This window comes from Jaculus jaculus, chromosome 14 (assembly GCF_020740685.1).
Source record: "Jaculus jaculus isolate mJacJac1 chromosome 14, mJacJac1.mat.Y.cur, whole genome shotgun sequence".
NCBI lineage: Eukaryota > Metazoa > Chordata > Mammalia > Rodentia > Dipodidae > Jaculus > Jaculus jaculus.
The window spans coordinates 42,351,151-42,374,758 of record NC_059115.1 but is presented as its reverse complement, the minus strand read 5'-3'; the positions used below and the strand labels follow the sequence as shown (position 1 = coordinate 42,374,758).

The 23,608-nt window shown below is 34.2% G+C and overlaps 1 protein-coding gene across 1 annotated transcript in view; it reads left to right on the top strand.

The window, feature by feature from the left end:
• LOC101610386 (contactin-6) overlaps positions 1-23,608 on the top strand; it is a 366,424-nt gene that overhangs the window by 229,442 nt on the left and 113,374 nt on the right. The window contains 1 exon segment of the mRNA XM_045134210.1: positions 1,165-1,267. Within this exon segment, the coding sequence (XP_044990145.1) occupies positions 1,165-1,267 (103 nt within the window).

Below are 23,608 nucleotides of genomic sequence, written 5' to 3'. Positions count from 1 at the left end.
TAATGATACTTGGGCTATCAGAACTATGAAACCAGAACCACAAAGGGAGTAGCTATGCCAGGATTTCATAGTCACAGACTATGCAAATATATTTGCAAGGCTCTTACCCAGATATCTGCAACTATCAAATTTGTAAGTCCATTTTCTCCCCTTCCATGAGTACTCTGTTGATGAACGGAATAGCTCATAAGCCAAAATTGCGTAGAATTGCATAACAATTCTGCAACATTTTCCTTTATTTCCCCTGTATGCTCTTAGTTTTTTTTCTTCTTCTTTTTTTTCTTATTCAACCCCCTTTGTTTTATTCATCACTTTTGTGTAAAAAAGTGGATTGTAAACATGACATGTAAATCATGCCTTTCTCATAAGTAGAGAAGCAAGAAATATCAGTTGATTAAAAAATAGCAAAAAAAAAGTCATGTTACTTTTAGTAATGAACAAGGTTTAAAATCTGTATATTTTTTATTTTACATTACTGTTATAATTTTTATATTTCAAAAGTTGTACTAATGTTTATATTTAGAATGTGTCATTCTGATGTTTGGCATATAAATTTTAAAAATGAGTGATGGTATTAAATAATCTCAATATAGCAAGGGTTAAGATATAAACATTAAAATGATGAAAGTGGCCTAGAAATATATTTATGTTAGATACATTTCCCTTGATACATAGTATATTTATGATAAATAAGTACAATGTATTGGTCTAGCATTAATTTCTGTCTCTAATTCCATATTAGAACCTTGAAAAAGATAAATAACTGATTTCTTACAAATGTGCTACAAATTAAGTTAGCAGCAAAAGCAATTGTCCTTTTACAAAATGGTTTTTTTTTTTGAAATTTCAATTAGCATAATAATGTGTTTTACTGCAGAAATCCTGGTATATTTGATTAGGGTGCTATATTAGACTTCTTAGAGCATTAGCCAAATCCTTCCTTTTTCTTGAACATTTCTGCTTCATGATTTTTATGAAGGGAGTAGTTTTGGTTAGAGTTAGCAAAGAATTTTTGTTGTCAACTCAGAAGTATGGATATCATTTGTAATTTAAAACACTAATTCTTTTAAAGAGCAAATTCTCAAGTTTTAGCTAATGAAACATTTACTTCATAGGAAATATCACTTCTCCAGATATGCTGCTAGCTCTTTTGGTATTTGACAGGTGTCATGGGGGAATATGAGCCAAAGACTGAAGTGCGTTTTCCTGAAACTATGCACGCTGCAAAGGATTCATCTGTAAAACTGGAATGCTTTGCCCTTGGAAAGTAAGGTTTTGTTTTGTTTTAATGTTGTTTTCACTTTTAAAAACGTTTTATTACTCAAACATTGCTCTAAGGTAAATTGCCAAATAGATTTCAAAGGATGGGCAATAGTGGACATTTCTGATTGGAATTTTCATCAAATATCTGATACCCTGTAAATGATTGGAATTGCAATTTTCCCACCTATAGTGAAGACAAATTCTACAGATTGAGTGAACTGCAACTCACTTAGGCAGCACACTAAAAAAGAATATGGACAATTGCATGGGGGGGCATGTCACTAAGCCTTTCATGTGTCCTTCACAGCCTCTTGTCTTACATCCAGAAATACATTGCCTGGAGTGTCCCTATACTTAATTAATCAGCAATTCTTATAAAGGAACAACATGCACTAATTAACATCCATTGTCTGTAATGGGTAATTAGACCCAAGTCCATCCTGCCCTGGGTGGGTTGCTTAACTCAGGTAAGTGTGTATTCAGAACAGGTTTTGAATGCCTGAAATTAAAAAAAAAAAAAAATCTGAGCATTTACATTGAATATCAAGATAATTTCTTTGATTTTTCATGGTATTCAAATCTGATTTCTATGTCTTCAAACACTAGTAAAGGTGCCAAAGAGGGGCAGATAAACAATCCTACCATTTCCCCACTGTGTGTGCATATGATTTATCCTGGAATCTGGTCAACTCAGATTCTTCTTCTGTGGCTTTCAGATGAGGTCTGACTTCTCCATTTTTTTCTAAGCCCCTGTTTATAACCAAACTTCTAGTACATGGAACAGGCTTTGAGTATATGAGACTCTGACTGTGCACTGTGAGTGTTCTACTTTTAAATCCAAAGCCTACTTCAAATGTGACAATCATAATGGTGAAATAGAGACCTATTTTCTAAACATTTAAAAACATCTTCTAAAGTGCCAGGCTATTTATTAACTATATGCACTCAGTAATCAAAAAATAAGCCCTGTAGGATATTTTTTGCTATAAATGAAATTGTATATATTTTTGAATTAAATTTTTTATATTAATTATTTCTTGCAGAATGAAAAGATCATAGTTTATACTGACCTAGTTCTCTCCTATAATATCTATCTGTTTATTGACTGATTAACAGTTTTTATGCAATTAATTCATGTACATTCTTTAAGTAAATTTTGTATGCATTTTGTAACATGATATGTTACAACATGAAACTTTTTCAGAATTAAATTGAACAAAAATAAATAATTGGTAGAACACTTTGAGAATTAGATGATACTTGTTAATAAGAAGCCGATGAGATAGAGGACCAGAAAATAACATTATTGCACCATATTTGTCATGTAGAAACAAGAATTAATAAATTTAAAAATGCTCTTACACTGGGCTGGAGAGATTTCTCATTGGTTAAGGTACTTGCCTGCAAAGCCTAAGGACCCAGTTTTGGCTCCCTAGACCTCACATAAGCCAAATGCACAAGGTGGCACATGTGACTGGAGTTTGATTGCAGTGGCTGGAGGCCCTAGAATGCCTATTTTCTCTACCCCCTTTCCTCTTTCACTCTCTTGATTTCTCTTTCTCTGTGTCATAAAATAAAAATAAAAATAAATGCTCTTGTATCATAAATTAAAACTGGAGGGTTGAAGAGATTACTTAATGGTTAAGGCAATAGCCTGCAAAGCCAAAGGAGCCAGGTTTGGTTCCCAAATACCCACATAAAGTCAGATGCATAAGGTGGAACATTCAGTGGCTAAAGGCCTGAGCATGCCCATCCCAAGTTCACTAGTATCTAATGAAAAAATACATTTTTTCAATACCTAAAACAAAGTTTTATGATAAGAGATTGCATATGTTTCTTAAATTCTTGTAGATCATAAAATTTTATTGCATATTTGAAACTGAAACCTTCAGATTAGTAACCTATTTAGTTCTATGCTACCATTCGGAAATTGGGAACATTTAAATGAACTCTAAGATGACTACTTTTGAAATCATTATGGATAAATTTAATTCCCATTTTTTTTTTACAAGTTCTGTGATCACCAGCAAATATGCCTTGTGAATTTCTATGGTCTTGGAATGATTATCATCCTTCTCTTGAATGTTTATTGTGACAGCTAGAATGGGTATGGCTTATACCATGTTTAGCTCTGGCACTGGGACTTAGCCAATGTATGTTCATTGAATTATTCTGAGTCCTGGGTGCCAATTCAATTTTAATTTAGATTGCCAGTATTGAGTTAGTGAGAGTGTTCCAAGTGGAATCCTTGTGTACGTGACTCTGAAAAGTCCCCTCTCTTGCCAGTACCCTCATCTAAAGCCAGACTCAGTTTGGGAATGAGAAAGATGAGAAGAGAGAGGCAACATAAGCAGAACAATATTTGCTTGTTTCACATGATGTGATTTCTGTCCAAGTGTTCAAATCTACAGTAGAAATGAGATATTGCATGGGAATATTGACACATCACTTCAAGTTTAAACAATCACTGCAATATTCCTTTCCTCTCCTATTTCCTCTCATCTCCCCTCCTCTCATTCTCTCTAACACACATATCCATGCAACCTCTCCTTCCCTCCCCTTCCTGCCCTACACACATTCATATATTCACTCTGAAGTTTAAATGCACAGTGATAACAAATAACTTAGCTTATATTTTAGAGGTAATATTTTATCCACTCAAAATACTTCTGAGGAAACACATTCTCTTTCAGCTGAATTTGCTACGAATTTAGGAGATGGAGGAAGGGAATAAGGTATAGGCAAAAATTTTTACCTGACACTCAATTCACCTTTTTGCTCTGGTATTTTTTAATGATAAATAAAATTGTTTATTAGCTGGAATGTATTACAAAATCTTTCCATGATTTTGTTTCTTCTTAAAAAGTGCATACCTAAATTTGACTTTTAAAATACTTCAGAATAGATTATTTAGCCATAATTTAAGTGTCAGTTTCTCTAACTTGAGAAGTTAGTCATCATCTAATCAATATATTTGGAAAAGTTTGGGCAAACTGTGAAATTCAGACTAAAATCCCAGTGTTTTAGCCTTGTGTGTCTCAATGCAATTGTCTCACTGTTCATCAACATATTATATAGATTATATAGAGATTACATATGCCAAGCCAATGTGGTGACCTATCTTTTCCATTTATATTATTTTTAATGAAGTAGAAGATTTGTATGGACCCATCAAGTGTTGGTACCCTCATTTCCTTCCTCTCTGTCCACACTCCACTGACAGCCCTCCTCAGTGGGATTGCTATGATATTTTAATGTTATCATGGGTAAATATTAGTAGAATTCATGGGACATATATGTAGATTAAAATTTGCTCTGAACATTTGAAACCATGGTATGTGATATCTTTGCAAAAATGTGAAACTAGCTAAAATACAAATTTATTTATTTATTTAGTATTTTAATTTTATTTATTTATTTGAGAGTGACACAGAGAGAAAGAGGAGGAGGAGAAGGAGGAGAGAGAGAGAGAGAGAGAGAGAGAGAGAGAGAGAGAGAGAGAGAGAGAGAGAAGGAGAGAGAGAGAATGGGCGCACTAGGGCTTCCAGCCACTGCAAACAAACTCCAGATGTGTGTGCCCCCTTGTGCATCTGGCTAACGTGGGACCTGGGGAATTGAGCCTCGAACTGGGGTCCTTAGGCTTCACAGGCAAGTACTTAACCACTAAGCCATGTCTACAGCCCAAGAATTTATCTTTTTATTAACCACACATGGTTATAGTCAATAGTTTAATACTGGCAAGCAGTTAAATTAGCAGAGTAAAATTAATCATCTTAAAATAACCTAAGGAAATAAAGTAGCAATATTTTACAAAGAAAAATTTGAGTTGGAAGTGTAATGAATTAGAAAACTACAAACATTGAAATTATGATCTATCTATATAAAGAAAAATCTTGATTGAGAAATTATGGGCTTATTGTTAAATGTATATATAAAACAACTATTGTATGCTTTTATTATTTACTTATTTTATCATTTATTAATACATTATATTTTATTATTTATTACTATATATAAAAGAACTATTGTACATGAAATAATATTAAAGAGGACATGCAAAATGATGAAAAATTTATCTATAATTCATAGAAAATCCTCAAGAAAAAAATACCTGTTTGGTATCTGGGACTTGCTCTGCAATAAGCTTAGCAACTTGAATTCAGATCCCTAGCACCCATTTGATTTACAGGCAAAGAGACTGTGATTCCAATGCAGCTAAGCAACAGGAAGTAGATCAAGAAAAATTCCAAATTTTGTGGGACAAATAGTTTGGCCTTCTCAATAGCAAAACAAGAAAGATCCTATCTCAAACAAGGTAGAAGGAGAGGGCCAACATCCCAAGGCTGTCCTGTGACCTTTACATGAGTACACACACAAGTGCGCGCACACACAAATCGATTTAATAGAATATACATCACTGGATTTCATTTGTATATAATCAATCAATACCTATATTGAGTTTATTCAACTGTTGTTAATATGGAGTTAAATTTCCATAGAGTTAAAACCAAAAATCCAGAGCATCCTCAGGGACTTCATGGCAGTATTAAAATGTGCTCTTTATAAAACTTAAATATGATACATCTTTCACTTCTTCAACTAGAAATCTGTAAGGAAATTTTCATTATGTTTGACAAGCATTCACATGTGATCTACCACCAAGAAAGGTTTTATTGGCCTGAGAGATGGCTTAATGTTTAAGGTATTTGCCTGCAAACCCCAAAAACCCTGGTTCAATTCCTAGGATTCATGCTTCTGGGGTTTGCTGGCCTGCCAGTTCTCCCTCCCTCATCTTTCCCCCTTTCTCTCTCTCAAATAAATAAATAAGCCAATAGCTTTGAGAAAACAAATAATATTGATTGTAAGATATTTTGGAACTGTAAAATGCTTCTTAGGCTATTGCAAAATTTGACATTGATGGATACTATATTAAGTCTTTTAAAGTTACCTTTTATTAAGTTAACAAATATAACAAATGTGTACCTGTTGAAAGTTAATTTGGATATAAATATGATTTATAATCTGAAAATAAAATAAGTTTACTTATGTTTTAAATTACAAATCTGTAATTACAGGTTTCTGGCCAAATTTTTTGAACTGTATTGAATGCTAATTATAAATCATATTCTCTTACAACTTTTCATAAAATATTACTGTGAAGCATTTAATTGTAGACATATTCATCTAATGTGGCAACTTCTTTGCCAATTCATCTAAATTTTATTGCCCACTTTAACAGTTTTTTTCACTTCTTGCATAACTCAAATTGAGGAAAATAAGTAGGTTTGGGGAGAAGTAAAATTGGTTACTTCTTATCAGATTTGCTAAGCATCTACTAACAAACACTTAATCTATCTGGTACACAATCATTATCAAGGTTTTATATATTTTAAAAAGTAAGAAGAAAAGTGAATGAAGAAAAGAAACGATCAGTAAAACAGGTAGAAAACGTAGAAAAAGGACCATCATTATTGCTATATCTGATGAAGAATTACATATTGTGAGACAAAACAATTCCTTAATAAGAAATTATTTTTGATGAAATGTTTGTGAATGCCCTACATGTCCTAAAGTGTTTGGAAACTGCCAGTCACTATTTTTCCTGTGGACATCATTTCTCTTCATGATATCCATTGATTTGATATTTACTTGTCTTCGAGTCTTTTGAGCTTTGACATCTATAGCTTGTTATCTATCACAACTTGTATAAACTTTTCATGCTTTACAACAGAAAATTCTTTATTTTCTATCTTCTAGTAGTCTTATTGTAGATCATTTAAACCAATTGCAATTGCTCCACATTTTTGCTTATTATCATTTTTGTTTCCATTTCTTTCTTTTCATTTGCTTGGGACAGTCTGAGTAACGCTACTTCTCATTTACTTATTCATTCATCAGCTATGTTCCATCCACTTCTCATTTGAATCACAACATATCTTATTTCTAGTTTTTTTTTTTTTTTTTGTATCGTTTCTTAGAGTTTCTTTCTTTTTACTTACATTGTCTACCAGTTATTGTGGATTGTCTACCTTCACCATTACAGGTATTTGCATTTCACTCACAGTATTTGTAAATCACTGCCTATCATATGTGTAATAAGTGAATTGCTTTAAAAATCATAATCTAATCATTAAAAATATATTAAATTTCAGTTTGAGTCTTCTCAGTTTTTGTTTCTAAGACCACTTTTAGTATATCATTATTCACCCACCCTGGGACTTTAGTGCCATAGTCATGTCTTAGCTCCCCTCCAATCTGATTTTTGATGAGAAAATCTGAGATTTGATGAGAAAATCAGGACTGTCACGGTCGCCTTTCCACTTTTTCAGAATGGAATGCTGCTGTTTTATGCTAAAAGTTAATACATTTCTAACATGACTTTTTTTTCTGTGTATTTGTTGACTTTCTTCTGTGTCTAGCAGGGTAAGGGAAATCCTAATTTCTCCCCCATTACTTGAGACCAAGTGTAATTTTAATGATAATTTTGAAGTCAAATCCAATGAGATGCAGACAAATTGACATCCAATATCAGTTACAGATTTAGCTTTTGAATTTATTGCTCACTGATTCTGAATTTGAACTTCACTTCCAATGTTGTGATAATAATGCAAAATACCTATTAAATGTGTAACATAATTCCTTATATGTAGATACTATATGGATCTCAACTACAGATGTTGTCCTATTCAGCATTTTTTGAGACATAATCTCATTTGACCCAGGATAGACTTGAATTCCTGATCTTCCAACCTCAACTTCCCAGGCACTGGGATTGTAGGCATGTGGCATCATGATGAGTTTATGTGGTGCCAGGGATAAAAGCCAGTCCTTTCACATACTTGACAACTACTCTACTAACTGAGCTGTATTTCTATCCTTATTTAGCAAATTGATAACAAATATTTTTGGAGGGAATAAAAGTATGTATATATTTTCCATGTACCTTGTTTGTTAATTATTACTACTCCAACAATAAGTATTTATGGCACACATTAAATAACAAATATTCAACATACATATTTTTAAAATCCAAACAGATTTAATGAGAAAGCTAAGTATTTAAAAAAAAAAATCTCAGAGTCAACACAAAAACTAGAACTCTAGTCTATTTGTAATGGGACAATATATACCACTCAAAAACTACTTTATATAGATTATTAGAAAGAATAGGAAAATTTATTTTCAGTTACCACATCTACACAGAAGGTCATAACAGGGAGAGTGTGTACACAGAGAGGACCTAAGAAAGGCTAGCTGGTCTTCAGTTGTAGAATCTAACCATAATTTAAACTTCAGTAGGAGAAACTAAGTGTAAAAGAACTATGACAAATATATTTCCAAACAGTAATTGCTGTGCAGTTGGGGATATGTAACTCACTTTCTGTGAATTTGAAAGCTGGAGTTTGAAAGCAAACATAGCCACAGTGCTCAGCGCTCAGCTTTTCTTATTTGTTTAACATGACAGACTCTTAATTACCTAAGCCGAAAATTAATTGTATTGTGAAATGCCCTGAAAAAATCCATGTACAGGTGCCATGTAAATGTAGTGATTGCCAGATATATTTGAGTAGTTCACAAAGAAACCATGAGCCTTTGCTCTTTGTGAAGAATTAAACTGATATCCCCACAAACTGCTCTTGCAGTTTTCATAAGGGAAACAACAAAAAGAAACATATATTTTCCTTTAAAAAAAAAAAAACAAAAACCTGCTGATCTAGTAAGTTTGCTGTCAGTGCTTTGGAATGTAAATTAAATCCTTAGTGTCACTGAGTAACCATTTGTGTTCTGGAACCTCCACACTGAGGACTGTATTTATGCGTGCGTATCTACCTTATCATTTTTTCTAATTTATGGAAGCAAACAATACCTGGCATAGCTATTAATGTCAAATAATAAATTAGAATTCTCACCACAGTATTTTTATGTGCTATGGAGCTTTCAGATGACAGAGAGTTGATTTTTAAATTTTTTGTTGTGTCCTTAAATTTATGCCTATTGTTCTTGAGTACATGGTAGTAAGAAGGCAGACCATATATCTGTTTAGCTTTGTGCTATTTATCTCTCCATCCTCTTACCCACAACCTATCATGTATTTGCCATTTATTTTTAATCATGTATGTATGTATGTATGTATTATCTACCATCCTTCCATACATTCATCCATCCACCCAGACAAGGTCTCTCTATGTTGTCCCAGGTGTCCTTGAACTCATTAAGTAGTTTGGGCTGGCCTTTAATCTGTGATTCCTATGGATCTACCTAAGAGTATTGGAGCTACAGTCAGGTATTACCACATCCTCTTTTTTATATAACATTAAGGGAAACTTGGAACTCTTGAGCTTTTGCAGGTCTTCATAGAAATTATTCTTAATCCCCCAGCTATTTTAGAAATGTGCAGTGGTTATATATTTTCAGTAATTTTCCTTTCCCTCTCTTATTGAGTTGAATAGTTAAAAACAGAATATCTTCCTAAGTATGTCTTGCCCCAGTCATGCCAGTATGAGGACTTGAAGCCTAGTTAGAGTAATGGTTGTGCACTTTATCATCTAAACACAAAATTATACTGCCTGTCAAAAATATTGTAATCTATAAAATACTCATATTTGGTGACTATAATCACAAGTCTTAGGACTGACAAACTTGCAAAACTATCAGTTTGTAATTGACCAGAAATTGAGAACCCTAATTCTTCCCACATGGAGATATATATCCACTTAGACTACCATTGGATGCTGTGTAGGGCAACATATTATTACTTGTTCTGAAGTCAAACCCAGGGACTTAAGCATTTTAGACAAGCACTTTCCCACTGAACAACATCCACATTCCAGGTAAATGGAGATATATTAGTGATTTTTTTTCCCTCACATTTAAATCCAACATGGTATTCTGAACATGTGTGGACTTAGAACTCAATAGGATTTGCCTTTAATCCTAACTTCTGCTTTTGTTGGCTGGTGAAGTTTACCAACTTCTTATGTGTAAAAGGAATAGAAGACCACATTCAGGGATACATAGAGGAGGATTGGTGAAGTCCTGAAACTACTGTTAAATTTGCATTCCATGTTCTTCAACCATAAGAAATAAATAATACTTTTTGTATTAATCCTGGGGACCATTAAAGTAAATTGTGCTGAGAAAGAAAACAGAAGCACATTGTCAGAGAGAAAAAAGGATGTTGTATCATACTTCTGTATTAACACAATCACCCAAACTTTCACAGAATAGATATTTTAATGCTAAATCTATTTGTTTCAGGATACTGACACTCTCTCAATCACTCATTTGACAAATTGAGCACTGATTATTTATCAAGGCAGCAATTATGTATTGAAATACCTTATTCAATCAATAATTCTTTCAGTAGTTCATCAGTATGTTAGAAAGATTCCCTGTAGAATTTTCAAGAGGTTCTGAAGAGAAGGTGGACATGCAAGGAATCTCAGGGGAGCTTTTAAACTGATGGAAACAAGATCATAATAACCATGAAAGATCACACATTTCTTTGGAGATCAGATCTTTCCTTCACAATTTTCACTAAAGCAAGATCAAAAGATCCTTGCCTTAACTGATTTTCCCCAGGTGTTACCTTGTTAAACTGAGATTAGAAAGGATTATTCTCAATGGCTTTGACAGATCACATTGTTGGCTATTGTTGAAGAGGTTTTATTTTACTTGTAAATCTGAGGAAAATAAAATGGGAGATTTTTCCCACTTTTTCCCTTTCATAGATAGATTTTTGTTTGGTAATGTTTTGGTCATAATCTTAGGACACAAAATTGAATATTTAAGTGAGATCCAGTCTAAATCTACACAATTTTCCTTATTCTTGATATCTTAAATTATTATTGTGCTTTTGTTACAATTCATCAACTAATACTGATGAGTTGATTTGGTAATATTCACCAAGAAGAATATTTATTTTCATGTTCTTGAATAATATTAATGTGTAGTTTATATCCTTGAAGTGTATTCATTTTTTTGTGCTATTATGGTAAAACTGGTCTCATAGATATAATTAAAAATTTTCTTTCTGTTTCTATTTTCTCAAAGATAGTATAGGAAAATTACTACTAGTTCTTGCTTATATGCTTAAAAAATTCACCAGTGAGACAGTCATGGTCTGGTGATTTCTATTTTGGAAGAATATTCAAAATTGATTCAAGTTTTTTTATTTTTATTTTTATTAGTTTTCTATTCAGCAAATACAGGCAGTTCAGTACCATTATTAGGGTCATCCATGACCTACCCCCTCCCCACTGGTCCCTCCTTGTTGAGGTATATGGGTCATGCCTTGTGGAGTTAGCCCACAGTTATTGGTACAATAAATGTCTCTGCATATCCTGACCCAGCATGTGGCTCTGACATTCTTTCCATCCCCTCTTTCGCAAAATATCCCTGAGCCATGTTGGGTTCATTTTTGGTCTGCTTCAGTGATGAGGTTTTGGGGGCCTCTGAGGCTCTGGCTCTCTGATTTGGTAGGAGTTGATTTTTCTCTGAGTTGGTCTCCTTCCCCCTTGTGCTGGTATCTGGTTCATCAGGAAAAGAGCACCATTGCTTGTTTTGCTAATTTTCCTTAGTTTCAGCTGGGGCTCTTTTGAGGTATGATGGGGTGGCTCTCTCCTTAGGATCCACATTTATCTGAAAAAGGGAAGCAGATTCTCCAATGGAGAGTAAGTTAGTTCCAGGACAAATGAAATAACCCTTTTTTTTTTTTTTAATAGAGAGTTTAATAGGTGTAGGCCCTCTTGTAGCCATTATTGATGCTGGCTTGAGTTGGAGAGAGGGTTTATGTTTGGATATGATTCTGACTTGTTTTCCAGCTCAAGCTATGGGTCCCATACCACTGAGGGGATCAGTTAGCCAAATCAAGAGCAGTTGGTTCCCCACCATGGCTGTGTGCCACTATTGCACTTGTGTGGCATCACAACCGGTTATTTGTTGCTAAGTAGGTTAGACTATCAATTGCTTGGAGAGATATTGGTTATTTCCCCCAGTCACCCATGTAGCACCTTCTGGCACTAGATACGCTGACTGTCTGGGGACAAGTTTTTACCAGTTATAATTGTATTCTCATTATCCAGCTCTTATTTAGAGGATTTTGATAATTCATATCTTTCAATAATGTTTCTTTTATATTTATACATGCTCAAGAAAATTAGTAGGAATGACCACTTTCTCATTATTGATATTTTTCCCGTGTCTTTTTACCTTTTGCCTTCCCAAAGACTAGATGTACATTTCTCAGCTTTGTCTTTATGATTATATTAATGAACCAAGATTTTGTTTCAGTGATGTCTTTCCTCATTTTTTTGATTTCAATTTAAAATATTTTCAGGTGACTTACTGAAGTTTCATCCACTTTCATTGTAGAAAATTATGAGAATTTTTTTGTTTTATTGTTAGTTATTAACATCTTATTTTGCCTAATTTATAAATTAGCCTTTACCACCATATATATGTACTCTATGTATAGAAAAAATAATATAGTATATACAGATTTAGTGTTATCAAGAGCTTTAAGTTTGTAATGAAGGTCTTTTAATATATCTTCTCTATACTCTGTAATTTATATTCTGCAGATAAGGGGTTATGTCTTTTTTGTTTGTTTTATTTTATTTTGTTAATTCTTGAGACAAAGATTTCATTATGTGCCACATTCTGATCTGAGACTTTTCATTGAGGCCAGCTGACCATAAATCTTCTTATCTTGTTCAACTGAATGGTGGGAATTCCTAACATCTCATGCCCAGTGAGATAATTAACCTTAATTTGATTGAGATGTCAAAGGCATTGGTAAAGCACTCCTCTGGCTGTGCCTGGGAGAGGTGTCTAGGGATAATGAGACTACAAGGTGGAGTAAACAGCTTCACATCACTGAGATGAACTTCCAGACCAGGCACAGTAATGGAGGAAGAGATTTATTAGAGCTTACAGAACCAAGGGAAGTTCTATAATGGAAGAAGAAGCTGGATGTCTCTTAAAGGACCAAGCAGAGAAAGAAAAGCCACAAATCAAAAAACCCAAAAGCCCAAACAGCATACTTAGGAATTCCAAGTTGAACTCAGGAACTTCACCTATCATTAGATAGGAATTCCAAATCTACCATATAATCTTAGGGCTGGACCCTAAAATCTTCCCAGTGAAAACTTCTCTAGCCATGTGGCTGTAAGTCTAAGATTTAATAAACCTCCTGAATCTACTGGGGGCATTTGTTCAAACTACCACATTCTGCCCCTGCCCCCAATATATTCATAACTATCCTATGTTGTAAATGATACTCAGTCCAAATTCAAGGGTTTCCACATTCTGTCCCAAGTCCCATCTGAGATTTAAGATTGTCTCTTAGCTGTGAGTCCTATAAAATCAAATATGTTATATACTTTCAACATGTAAAGGAAATGAGTACACATTTTCAATTGGCATAAGTTATAACATGGAGAGATTAGAACAATTCAAACTCAACAACAATCAAGCAAAAATCAATCTTCTGCAATTCAAGTCTGACATAACCAGTGACTAATAGTCTCCATACTTTCTAATTCTGCCTTTCCAGCTGGGGAGAGTAGCCAGAGAAAACTGCTGTCCCTAGCCAACAGCCTCCATGGTAGCCCTTGCACAGTCAAGGTATATCCAAAACATTTTTGGGTTTTCATGCAAACCACAATCCATCTTCCAAAGGCTCTGCCTATCAGGGCCATAACATCCTGACTCATAAGAATCTCAGAAGCAGCTCCTGGAACTGTATGGTCACTTCTTGACATACTCCATGCATTTTTCATGCTTCCAAAAACAATACCAGGTGTGCAGGGCATTAGCCATATTCTTAATTCAGGTTAATAAATAGTAACCTTGAAGAGCAGGTCCCTTCTCCAGTAATCTCTTTCCAAAATAGTTTGCATGTGTATCTTAGTCTTTCTTCAGGTATCCTCTCCATTGTTGTAATATAGAAAATGTGGGCCTTCTTCCTTATGATGGCTAATGTGTCTGACAATGGCAGTTTCAGAAACCTAAAATCAGTCTCAATCCCTATAATTTTAACTTGGCTTGCATTTTTCCAACTTAAACTCTTAAATTTCTAAGCCCAATATCATTAGTCAAGCAAATCATTCCATGACAAATTTAACCTTGATGAAACTCTCTGGGCCTGGGTAGCAGATTGCAGCTAGTCTTATTCTAATAGCCCAGTTCCAACAAAGTCCTCTGCTGTCTTTCCTTGTCCTTAGGAATTTCAAAAGCCAAACCTCCAAGTTCCATTCTCTCTGCATTTAGCATTTTCAAGCTCTCATAAAAATAGCCAATAATACTTGGCTTACCACTTCAGAAGAAGGCATCTTCAGTTGCAAGCACCAAGTCCACACCAATTCCTCCAAGACAATAGTTCCAAAAGACCAAAATCCCTTTAGTCAGGTTCATCTTACCCAACTTTTGGTACCAATTTCTGTAATAAACAACTTCACATCACTGAGATGAACTTTCAGACCATGTATAGTAATGGAGAAAGGGATTTATTGAAGCTTACAGATCGAAGGGAAGTTCCATAGTGGTAGGAGAATCTGACTCCCTCTTAAAGGACCAAGCGTAGAGAGAAAAGACACAAACCAAAAAGTCCAAAAACTACACTGCATAACACACTTAGGAATTTGAAATGGAACTTGGGCACTTTGTATATCTTTAGACTGGAATTTCAAATCCACCTTCATATCTTAGAACTGGGACCTATATTCCACCCAATGACACCTCCTCCAGCCAAGTAGAAGCTTTAACAAACCTCCTGAGTCTACTGGGGGACATCTATTCAAACAACTACACAAGAGCTTGGCCACAATCAATGGTGTAACCAATTGGCAAATTCAAAATTGGCACATAATATACTAATTTTAATATACATATTTATTTTTAAAGAGAGAGAGAAAAAAAGAGAGATATAGGAAAAAGGCAGATTGAGAGAGAGAATAGGTCCATAAGGACCTTTAACCACTGCAAGTGAACTCCACATGTATGTGCCAACTAGTGCATCTGGCTTATGTGGGTACTAGGGAATTGAACCTGGGTCTTTAGGCTTCACATTAAATGACTTAACCACTAATCCATCTCTCAAGCCAAAAGCTGTCATGAACAATTGAGAAGTGGTGGATATATAGATAATGACATCTGGTTGTAAGAAGTAGATCACTGAGCATGTGCCTTTGTAAGATATACCTTTGCCCTGACTACTTCTTGCTAGTCTTTTCTGTCATGCACTCATATAGCCACAGTGCTATGCATCATGTTGGGCCCAGTGTAACAAAGCTGAGCATGACTGAGACGTCTGAAGGTATGAAGCCAAGTCTGTTCTTACTCCTTTAATTTTTTTTTCTCTAAAATACTTTTTTAAAAATACTGAACTTAAAAAAAGTAAAGACACCAAGATCCTGAACATACTTGTGTGTGTTCACATGTGCACACATTGATGTGGAGAAGGATACACATATGTATGCATGTGTGCCTATGTGTGAGAACACAGGGCAAACTTGGGTATTGTTCATCAGGCAAGTTTTCGTTGTCTATGAAACAAGATCTCCCCTTAGCCTGAAATTTGTCACAGAGGATAGATTAGCTGGCCAGCCAACTCCAGAGCAATGGGATTTCAAATGCATGACACCTTGCCCAGATTTTCATTAACATGGGTTCTGGAAATCAAACTCAGGTCTTCTTGGTTGTACAGCAAGCAATTTACTAACTAAGATATCTTGAAGGTCCCCTCTGATATCATTTCATAGCAACAAAGTTCTGAATATACCAAAATGATTATAACCACCTCAAGTGTCCGGTAAAGATAAGGGAGAAAGATTGAAATGAGGATAGTCCAATGTCAGGCCAAGAAGTATGCAGATGTTCATTTACACCTCAAACCTAGGACAACAGCAAACTGGGGAAATAAAAGATAGGTACGTTATTTCCATAGAGTAAAATGTAGCTCAATGACTTGAGTCTTAGAAGAATCTCACAAATAACGCATCCTCATGTTTAAGAAAACTAAGAAGAGTTATGTGTTGCCCTTGCTTTAAAACCAAACATAATCTTTTATATTCATTTTGAAAGATTCTACCACTATGAAAACATTGATTTAGGCTTAATTTTCCCTGGAGGATAAATTTGTTCCATATTTGGATATACATATATTCCTCTTGTCCCTGTAATATAATTGCTGTAATATTCCATTTTGTTTTGTAGAGCAGTCTTAAGTCCTGTAGCACACACACATATTATAGGTTTTTGAATACTTTATTCTCCTAGGTAATGACAGTGGGTGTCCAGGTAGAGATAGTTCTGCCAATCTCCTGGTGAACAGTTCATTTTCTTCAGTTCTGTTTCCATTTTTATTGACACACATAATCATTTACCTAAATTCAGTAGCTATGTTTTTCTCATATCCATATTAAATTGCTTTGTATACTAAAAAAAGCAATTAGTGATGCATACCATAGGAAGTACTAAGTTTTCTGAAATGCTTTATCTGAGACCACTCAAAACCCACAATCTAGGGCTGGAGAGACAGCTTAACAATTAAGACTCTTGACTGTGAATTCTGAAGACTCACATTAGACTCTCCAGGTCCCACATAAGCCAGACAATGATGACACAAGTGCACAATGTTGCACAAGGGGGCTCACATGTCTGGAGTTTGATTTTAGTGGCTGGAGGCCCTGGCACACCAACTCTCTATCTCTCTTTCTCTCCCTCCCTCATTAAAACAAAGTCTCATCTCATCTCTTGGGTTTGCCTCACAAAAGAAAAACGCCTGTTCTCCAGATAATTTTTTTTCATCTTAAAGATATATTTTGAATCTGAAATAAAAAACATTCATCCTCATTTTTTCCCAAAAGAAGAAAATTGAATTTTTATCACCCTGTTTCTCAAATTAAATTGATTTGAAAGCCTACAATATATTCATGAAGAACATACATACTTTTAGGGCTGTCTCTCTATCCTTTTCTGCCTGGGCTGTCACCACTTCGCTCAGGACACACGTAGTCTCTTTCTTGAAGTAATTGGTATATTGCAAAAGACAAAGATTTCACATCTAAGCTGAAAATGAACCCATAGAAAAGGTTACTTTATTTTATATTTTGAAGTAACTTTGGAACCAATATCTAAGCTTCTGCTTTAATTTGTAGTTAATGAGCTTCAAAGAAAACAAACTCTGGTCTTTCTATAAAAAGGTCCATCTACTGATGGTAAACACATTGTTAATTACATGTTGTGTCATGATAAGATTCAATTTTAATTTGCAGTTGATTAATTTTTGTAGGAGTGACAAAAGCATGGTATTTCAGAACTTAATTTCTTCCCAAAGACTGACTGGCTCAGTTTTAAATGTGTTTGTTGTGTGATATTGGACATGCTATTCAAACTATCAGTATTCCTGTGTCTCATAGCTATTTCAATTGAAGCCCTGAGCTCAATAGTGCCTGGTGTGAAACATATTCTAATTAAATGATAAATAAAATGTGAGAATGATTTTAGTATATACCATTTTTAATGTCTTCTTTAATTCTTTGTAAAGAATTTCATGCTTAAGTGTTAAAATAGAGTCAATAAATACATTTGAGGGAGCACAAATATGATTTCTATATAACATAAACAAATTTTCACTTCCTTTCTGAGTATCATGGTTGTTTATAGAGAGTTAATATTATTAACCAATATTATTCATAATATATGTTTATCCACTAAATACAGTGTCATTTCCCATCATACCATATTTTTAAACGATAGGATTATTTTTGTTCAGGTGTGAGTTAGGGTTGACTTTATTTAAATAATAAGGTATAGAAATTGATGAAAAAATTCTTTTCTTTGGGTACTGTCCCGTTATTAATCCTATTATTTTTTTGTAGTAAGGACATGTATTTTTAGCTCTACTTTATGTTCAGACTTTATATGTAAGAATATATTTTCACTATCCTTTTCTTTCACTGCAAGACACCCAGACATTACATCTTACACTCATTATAATATGAACTCCATGTAAAAGAGAGGTTATGTTCTTGGCCTTGTCACATTTGTTAATTTATACAATATAAAAAAGAACATTTTGCAATCATTGCTGTTAAGAACAAATCAATTGCAAATTTTGAAACATAGCTTCTGGGGTGTCCAACACCACATGAATAAATGCATACCATAGCATTTCTTCCCTAAGGGAAAACTAGTGCTATTCTTTTCAGATTATCATAACAAACTAAAAAACTGTATGGGTTATAAAAACCAATGAAATATTGATTTTTCATCATTCTGCAACCTGAGAAGTCCTAGATCAATGCAATTGGAAGATATGCTTTCTGGTGAGGGATCACTTTCTTCCATAGACAATTCATTCCAACTATGTCTTGCTAATTAAAGAACAATATCACATTCACAAGGACTCCACACTGTTCACCTATTCCATCATACTTGTGTTAAAATTGCACTACCTAATGCTATAATCTTTGTAGAGCACAAACATTCAGTGCTAAATAAGGCATCATTAGTAAAACAGAACCATTACTACATTTAGAATGCTCAAGAAATATTTTGCCTTTTCCATAACACCAAGATTGCTTTCTACAGAGCACATGATTGTATCCATAGTGTATCCCCAAAGAACAATCTCATATTCCAAGTTCTTTGCATGAATATTTCAAGTCCATGAAATGAAAGCAGCTAGATGAACAGTTTTATAATTCAACTAAGGCATTCTTTCCCTTGTTTCATCATTCTGTCCAACTCTTATATAGAAATTGGTAACTGAGAGGATTTTATGAAATAATATTCAAGTTAGGAATAATCTTAAATACAAGGATCTTAGAAAACTGGTCCTCTGTACAAGTTGAAAATTTAGAATGGCTTGGATTTAGGCTCTGAATAATGAAGTTTAAAAAATCCAGGGAAGATATATAAGCTTTTTCAAATAGCATTAATAATGAAAATTCTATTTATGGGCTGAAAGTATTGAATTGAGCATAGTCCCTACTAGTGTGTGGGGAGCTTTAATTTAACCTGCAATTCATGTTGGACTAGGCCAGATGGCTAATGAATGCATCCTCTGTCTTCAACTAAAATTAATAATACACTCAGACTATAAAATATAAAGGGATTGAAGACTTGAATCAAGTCTATGTGCACAGTAATGCTTACTTAGGAATCACAAGCCACATTGGAGGAAAGGGAGGGGTTGAAAACTTTGCTTGTATTGTTTACTAATATTTTCTATTAATCCACAGACTTGTAGTTTGAAAATAGGACTATCGTAAAAAGAAGGGGGAAGAGCTTGTTTGAAGTTCAATGTTCAGAAAACCATCATGTAGAATGTGGGAAACTTTGGAAGCAGAACTGCTTCTGATTAGTTTTATTAATTAAGATTGACATCCAAGTTTACATTCTTAAAGAAAAAGATTAAAAGGAAAGAAGATGAGAACAGAAGGGCAATTTTTTCCAGAAATGACTGATGTCTGCATGTGGGATGATAATGGCATCATTTAGTTAAATTCTTAACAGCATAACTCCCACCATTCCATAGTCTCTCTTAGCAGGACTTAGCCAAGGATTCCACTAGCTCCATGGAATTTTCAATGTGATTAATGTTAAATTGGCCCTTTTTTGTTGAACAACAATGAACTACCAGTGAATATTAAAGTCCTGCTATCATCAACATAAACATACCAGGTAGAATCTAAACAGAATGCCTGAAACCAGAGAAGAGAAAAAAAATCAACCAGTGCTTGTAAATGAGAGGGTGGCAACTCAGAAGGAATAGGAGGTGGATCACAATTAATTAGCTGCATTGAAACACCAAGAAGAGGAACATTGGCAGGTAATAATTTACTAGAAATTATCTGTCTGAACGTGAGGGACATTATGATCAGGTAATTAGCATTGTTAGATGCTTCCAGCTGAGTATTTAACTCAGATGACATATGGGAGCCATCTGTCACAATGACTAGTACATAGTAAGTACTTAATAAATGGCTATTATTAATACTATATTTAAGTGCCTCTATTTTCTTTTGTACAGAATTTATTTTCTTTGGTGAACAATTCTTTTTCTACCTACAACAAATGACCCTTTAGAGTTATGCAGCTGTGGAAAAAGGTCCAGATGAACATATGCCTCATCTCACCTGAGACATAGCTGTCCTTGTCCCCTGAACTTGAATGTGACCATTAGGATCAGTGATGAGAGGCAGGAAATGTGTTAGAAGTGCATGTATGGATAATTATATAACCATTTAATTTCATATGTAGCATTCTAACTTTAGTTTATGGATGATTCATCAACAAATTTCTATTAAATGCCTAATCACAGAAAATGTTAAAGTTGCATATACATAGTAATAATATGAGAATCTTACTTTTGATTGGTATATTCAATATATGAATGTTTTTCAATTTTACCTTTATCTGATTCATGCCACCACAATTGGGAAGTAGACCTTAAAAAGTATTGTCCTAACAGCTTCAAAATCATATCAGGATAATAGTAAAAAGCAAGAAATGAAAGAGAAATATGAGAGTGAATAGTGGTAAGAAAGTTTCCTCTTTATAAAAGACTCAGTGGGCTCAGTTCTTACATAATGTCTGCAAGGTTTGAACATAACAACAACCACAAAGTCCACACACAAACCATGCTTGGGACAAGGACAGCTATGTCCCAGGTGAGATGAGGCATATGTTCATCTGGACCTTTTTCCACAGCTGCATAACTCTAAAGGGTCATTTGTTGTAGGTAGAAAAAGAATTGTTCACCAAAGAAAATAAATTCTGTACAAAAGAAAATAGAGGCACTTAAATATAGTATTAATAATAGCCATTTATTAATGTCTACATTTTTATTCCCCTTAAGAAATCCAGTCCTATTCAGATATTGTGTTACTAAGGAGTCTAACACAGGGTCATCACAAGTTCAAGGACAACTAGGAATATATAGTGACTCCAAAATCAGAACCAACAATTACAAAAACCCTGTTTCTAAATAAAATGTCAAAAATGGCTTGGGATATAGTTTAGTGTTACAACACTTGCTAAGTTTATGTGAGGCCCTAAGTTAGTGCCTATTTACTAACCCACAACCAGAAAAAAAGGCATATCTTTAGTTGATATGAGTTGGAAATATTCAAAAAAATCATAATTGTATTTATAATAATCAATATATTTCATTCATTCTGAGTTTGCCTCTTGTATGACCAGTGCTAACCAAGAGGACCACTGAAATAACATCAGAAAACATAAAAATAATATCAGGCAACATTTGTTTCCTGACTTTGAAATCTTATGGCATTTCTTGATATTACTCTGATGAGTTTGTTAACACGAAATTTTCTAATGTTCTTGAGTCAGTAGTGCATGGTTTTCAATAAGATCCAAAGAATCTAGAATATAAAATATGTGAAAGGAATACACTGTACAGTGGAATTTAATCACACTGATAGCCACTGACACAGCTGTCATTCCTGCTTAGGACTTCAGAATCTATTCATGAGGTCCTCTGTGATTGGGAGTAAGACAATGTCTCAAATGAGGTAAAGACAACAAAAAAGTTATGAAGAGTATGTGGTTTTTATCTTCTTGATTTTTTGTAAATTTTTTGTCTATTGTTTGATAAGTTATTTTTCTTATGGGTGAATGGATCTAATGATGAGTGAGGAATTCTGTGTTTGATGTCCATTGGCTGGTGACACATTGACTAGATGCTTAGGGTTGTATTATATTCAAACCCTAATGGAAGGAGTTTTCTTCTTTCCACATATAGTTCACTCAAAAGCAATGTCATTTTCTGATTGGAGCATTAATTCCTATAACTGCTATACACACATGCAATGGCAAGAGTAAATGATGTATATATTCATCCCAACTCAGATTAACTAAAGATATGACATTTTTTTTTTTTTTTTGATTTGGTGAGGTAGCTAATAGGCAGTGAACTTGAGGGTTCACATGAGCTAAGCAAGTGTTCTACCAGTGAACTATATACCTAGCTGATTTTTTAAAATACTTATTATTTAGAGACAGTGTTTTTTTTAATTGTTAATGCTAGTTTTACACTCTATAGACTTCACATTGGGATTTAGTTTGTGATAATCCTGTTTTAGCCTCCTCAGTAGCTGGATTGTAGTTATACAATACCATACTTGAATAAGATTATATTTCTTAAGGGGAATAGAAACATAAGCAAAACACTTAAGCATGCTTTGTGTGTGGACTTTGTGGTTCTTGTTATGTTCAAGCCTGACAGACATGTAAAAACCTAGCCTGCAGAGTCTTATAACCTTCTTAATAATTATCAAAATATACTTTCCAATCCCAACTAGATTAAGCAGAGTACAAAATTATACAGTATTTTAAAAAGAGGAAACTTTACTATCTCCATTCAGTCTCATATTTGTCTTAAATTTCTTGCTTTTTGTGGTTATCGTGGTATAATTTTGGAGCTGCTAGGGCAGTACGTTTTAAGATTTGGTTCCCAATTGTGGTGGTTTGAATCACATGTACCCCTATAAACTCATGTGTTCTGAATGATTTTCTTCAGCTAGTGGCAATTTGGGGAGTGGAGCCTTACTAGATGATGCATGTTGCTGGGAGTCGAACTTGAGCTTTAAAAGTCTTAGCTGGCCTGTATTAGTTGGATGACTCTCTTGCTGCTGTTTTCCATCTATTGTGGCACAGGTGATATCCATCCTCTGCTTATGCCATGTTTTCCACTGCCATCATGGAGCTCTCCTCAAGACTGTAAGCAAAAAAAAATAAAAATAAAAAAAAATATAACTTTCCTCTCATCATCTTGAGGTCAGTGTTATGTCCTAAGCCATGAGAAGATAGGAATAACATCAATATACTGTTTTTCACCAGAGTACTTCCTCTAAGTCTTCATGTTTAATTTCATGGGCTTTCATTTTTGTGTGAATATAATATGTAGATTATAAACAACAGACTGAGAAACAACCCAGGATTCCGTAAAGATGAAATTTTAACTGAAGTGGCACACAATTAAAGAGGAAAATGATTTTACTTATTTGGTCAATAAGAGGTAGACAGTAAAGGGATAATTTTTGAAAGTGATTCTAAAATTTTTAAGAAGAACCCATAAGAAAAGAAAGAACTGGTCTGGAGAGATTGCTCAGTGGTTAAGTCACTAGGACCCAGGTTCAATTCCCCAGAAACTATGTAAATCACAAGGTGGTGCATGCACCTGGAGTTCATTTGCAGTGATTAATAAGGCCTTGGCATACCCATTCTCTCTCTTTCTCTCTCTCTCTCTCTCAAATTAATAAGAAAACAAAGAAAAAGGGTGAACTAGATATCAAAGTATAATTAACCTACAGTT